Source organism: Leptonychotes weddellii, chromosome 2 (assembly GCF_054177405.1).
Source record: "Leptonychotes weddellii isolate Sample4059 chromosome 2, ASM5417740v2, whole genome shotgun sequence".
Lineage (NCBI taxonomy): Eukaryota > Metazoa > Chordata > Mammalia > Carnivora > Phocidae > Leptonychotes > Leptonychotes weddellii.
Genome location: NC_138370.1, coordinates 96,938,985 through 96,941,809, shown reverse-complemented (window position 1 = coordinate 96,941,809; position 2,825 = coordinate 96,938,985). Strand labels below are relative to the sequence as shown.

General features: G+C 52.5%; 1 protein-coding gene across 5 annotated transcripts in view; it reads left to right on the top strand.

The window, feature by feature from the left end:
* The first annotated feature begins 371 nt into the window (after positions 1-371).
* SEC24B (SEC24 homolog B, COPII component) overlaps positions 372-2,825 on the top strand; it is an 86,368-nt gene continuing 83,914 nt past the window's right edge. For 4 of the 5 annotated variants that reach the window (XM_006727194.3, XM_006727193.3, XM_031025653.2 and 1 more), the window contains exon 1: positions 373-532. In XM_006727194.3, the coding sequence (XP_006727257.1) occupies positions 406-532 (127 nt within the window). In that variant the 5' untranslated portion in view covers positions 373-405. Of the gene's footprint in view, positions 533-2,825 lie in introns of all 5 variants that reach the window. The other variant, XM_081812013.1, reaches the window with a different exon arrangement.

Sequence of the window (2,825 nt, the reverse complement as noted above, 5' to 3'; positions counted from 1 at the left end):
GTGGCTACGCCAGGACTCGACCCGCCGTCGCAAGGCTGGCGGTGAGGCCGCGGCCCCGGGCCCCGCCTCGGGCCTGAAAGCGCCGGGCTTTGGCCTGCAGGGGGCGTTGCGGCGGCGGCCCAGGGCCCGCGGTGCGAGGACCGACCCAAAGCTGGAACCCCGCACTCAGGGTTTGGGGCGCGCAGCACGGCCGGGCGAGGCGGGCCAGGAGCCAGGGTCGCGGCACCCGCGGCGGCCGAGCGAGGCTCCACGGTGTGCAGCGCCGGCAGCCCGGCCGCGGTCCCAGGCGACTCCCTCGGTGACGCCGGGCGCGTTCCTTCCTCTTCCTTTCGCCTCTCCGGCCCCGCCTTCCCTTCCCTCCGCCCACCTCCCCGAAGCGGAGCCGCCGCCGCCAGCCGCGCCGTCATGTCGGTCCCCGCCGAGTCCCCTCATCCGGCCGCCAGCGCCCGGATCCCGCCCAAGCTTGGCGGAGCCACCGCTTCAGGAGCCGCCGCGCCCGCAGGCCCGGGCCCGGCGCCGCACCAGCAGAACGGTGAGGCGGGCGGCCCCAGCGCAGCGCGGGGCCTAGCGCCTGCAGGGCAGCCTGCGCGGCCGCTCAGACCAAACCGGCCCGGGTCGGGCCGGGCGGGGTGATGGGGCGGGGGGCTGCGGGCGGTAGGGGCGCGGGGCAGAGGCCGCGCAGGGGCCGGACTGTGTGTGGGGGGGCGCGGGGTGCGGAGCGCGGGGGGGGAGGGGCGCCCTGGCGCGGGGGCGGGGGCCGACCTGGGAAAGCTGGGGCCGGGGCTGTTTACGTAATGTGACCCTAGGCCCGAAAGCGCCCGGGATTAGTTCGGGAGGTAGAAAAGGAGGGGCCCAGGTCCGCTTTAAAAACCCTCCTAGCCAGCCTGAGCGCAGGCGAGTTGCCCCGAGCGACCCTTTGGCCGGCGAAAAGCCGAGGCCGCAGCGTGCGTGGTCTGGGGAAGCCTGGTGTAGCCATTGAGCTGCACGGATTGTGCCCTTCCCGTCTCGGGAAAATGCTTTGATTTCTGCGGCCCAGCGAGCACGCTGCCTTGAAGGGAACTTAAGTTAGCGCTCAAGTTTGTAGACAAAAGGGTGTAAATGTGCAACACAAGTGTAACCGTAACCCTGACCCACTTCGGCCGCAAGGTCTGTCCTTGCTTCGGCGGCGGCTGCGCTAGCGTTTGGAGTTTGCTTGTCGTCTTGGAAAGGGAGTAGGTGTCAGACGGATTTAAACGAATACCTTTAGATCCGGGTGGCTTTTGCCCCAGCTTCACTTTCAGAAACACAGACGCGTGCCAGAGTTGGCCCCGCTTTGACGGAAGAAAGGCCTTCATACAGGCAGCAGCTGGTGCAGCTTGAAAGCCGCTTTCGTGCTAAGGTCGTAGGCTTTTAGTATGCAGGAGGTTCAAGTGAAAAATGATCGTTTCTAGGATATTTATTACCTGATCATTGGGATCTGAATGTTTGTGGATGGGGACGGGGGAACTCGCGTTATAAACTTGATAGTAGTTTAGAGGAGAGCCCTCGAAAGTAATTACTTTAGAAAAAAGCCCAGTATTTTGTAAGAGAACCAAACTACACTGGTACTTTTCGAACAGTTTTGGACTGACCTGTTTTATCCAGTTTGTTAATGAAAATTCATTGGGCTGTATAAATCAGTTCAGCCAGTACGTAGTTTTTCAGCTGATGCTTTTCAAACATCGGTATCGTTTATCCTGAGACTCAGAAGTTGAATTTTTTTCATAAAAGCGATGTCTTAGGCTTAATATCCTTTGGATCAGCCACCCTTGTCATTTTACATCCTTTACTTCCAGTGGTCATTGTTTACTAGCCTGCAGTGTGAACAGTGTTGCAGGTTTTGTGTTCCTGTCCTGAACATACATAAAGGTATTTCTGAGCAGTTTTTGTCCTTGTAAACTTGATACAAATTGTTTTTGTTTTGTTTTTAAACCGTTTTCTGTGTGAAGGAACTAGCACATATTTAAGAAGAGTTTCCAAGTCTTTTGGAATAATTTAAACCCATGTTTTAACAGTGATCCAAGGATTGTCTTTTCTTGATTTTCTGGGTATACATTGTTTTGTTAGTGCATGATTTTTAAAGTGGCAAATATTGCTCTTAGCCTTACAGATTTTGTGAAGGCTCAAGAAATGCCAAGATACCAATTACAGTGAGGTTATTAAATCTGTAAGAATGTTAGAAGCCAAATATAGAGGATGGTGCTTTGTTTCTACTGTTTGTAATCATTAACATAATTCATTTCAGCATTTGTTGCATGTTTACCAGTTGGGTACTTAAGATTAGACTAGTAGAAAGCAGAATCCCTGCCTTTCTCCTAAATTCACCTTTATTTTGTTGACATGCGAGTTCGTTCTGACCTTGAGGGATTTTATGGGTCGGGATAGGAGGGCAAGACTGTCTTGAGGCAGAGGTTACAGCATGAACAAAAGTCTCAAATTGTCAAAGTGCAAGGCATATTTAGAAACTAAGCTGTCAAGAGGCAAGAAGTGTGCTGGGTAGTTGGGAGAACCCAAGGCATTGAAGCTGAAAGGAATACTTAAAAAGGGGTCAGGTTGCAGAAAGGCCTTAAATGTCGTTGCCAAGGAATCTGGAAATTAATATAAAGAGCTAGGCTAAGAGAGTAAATTTTACCAGTTCTCATCACAAGAAAAAAAAAATCTATGTATGGTGACAGACAACTACACTTATTATTCTAGTGATCATTTTTGTAATTTATTCAAATATTGAATCATTATGTTGTATACTGAAAACTAATAGAGCATATATCAGTTATACGTCAATTAAGAAAAAGGATAAAGAAGTAGGG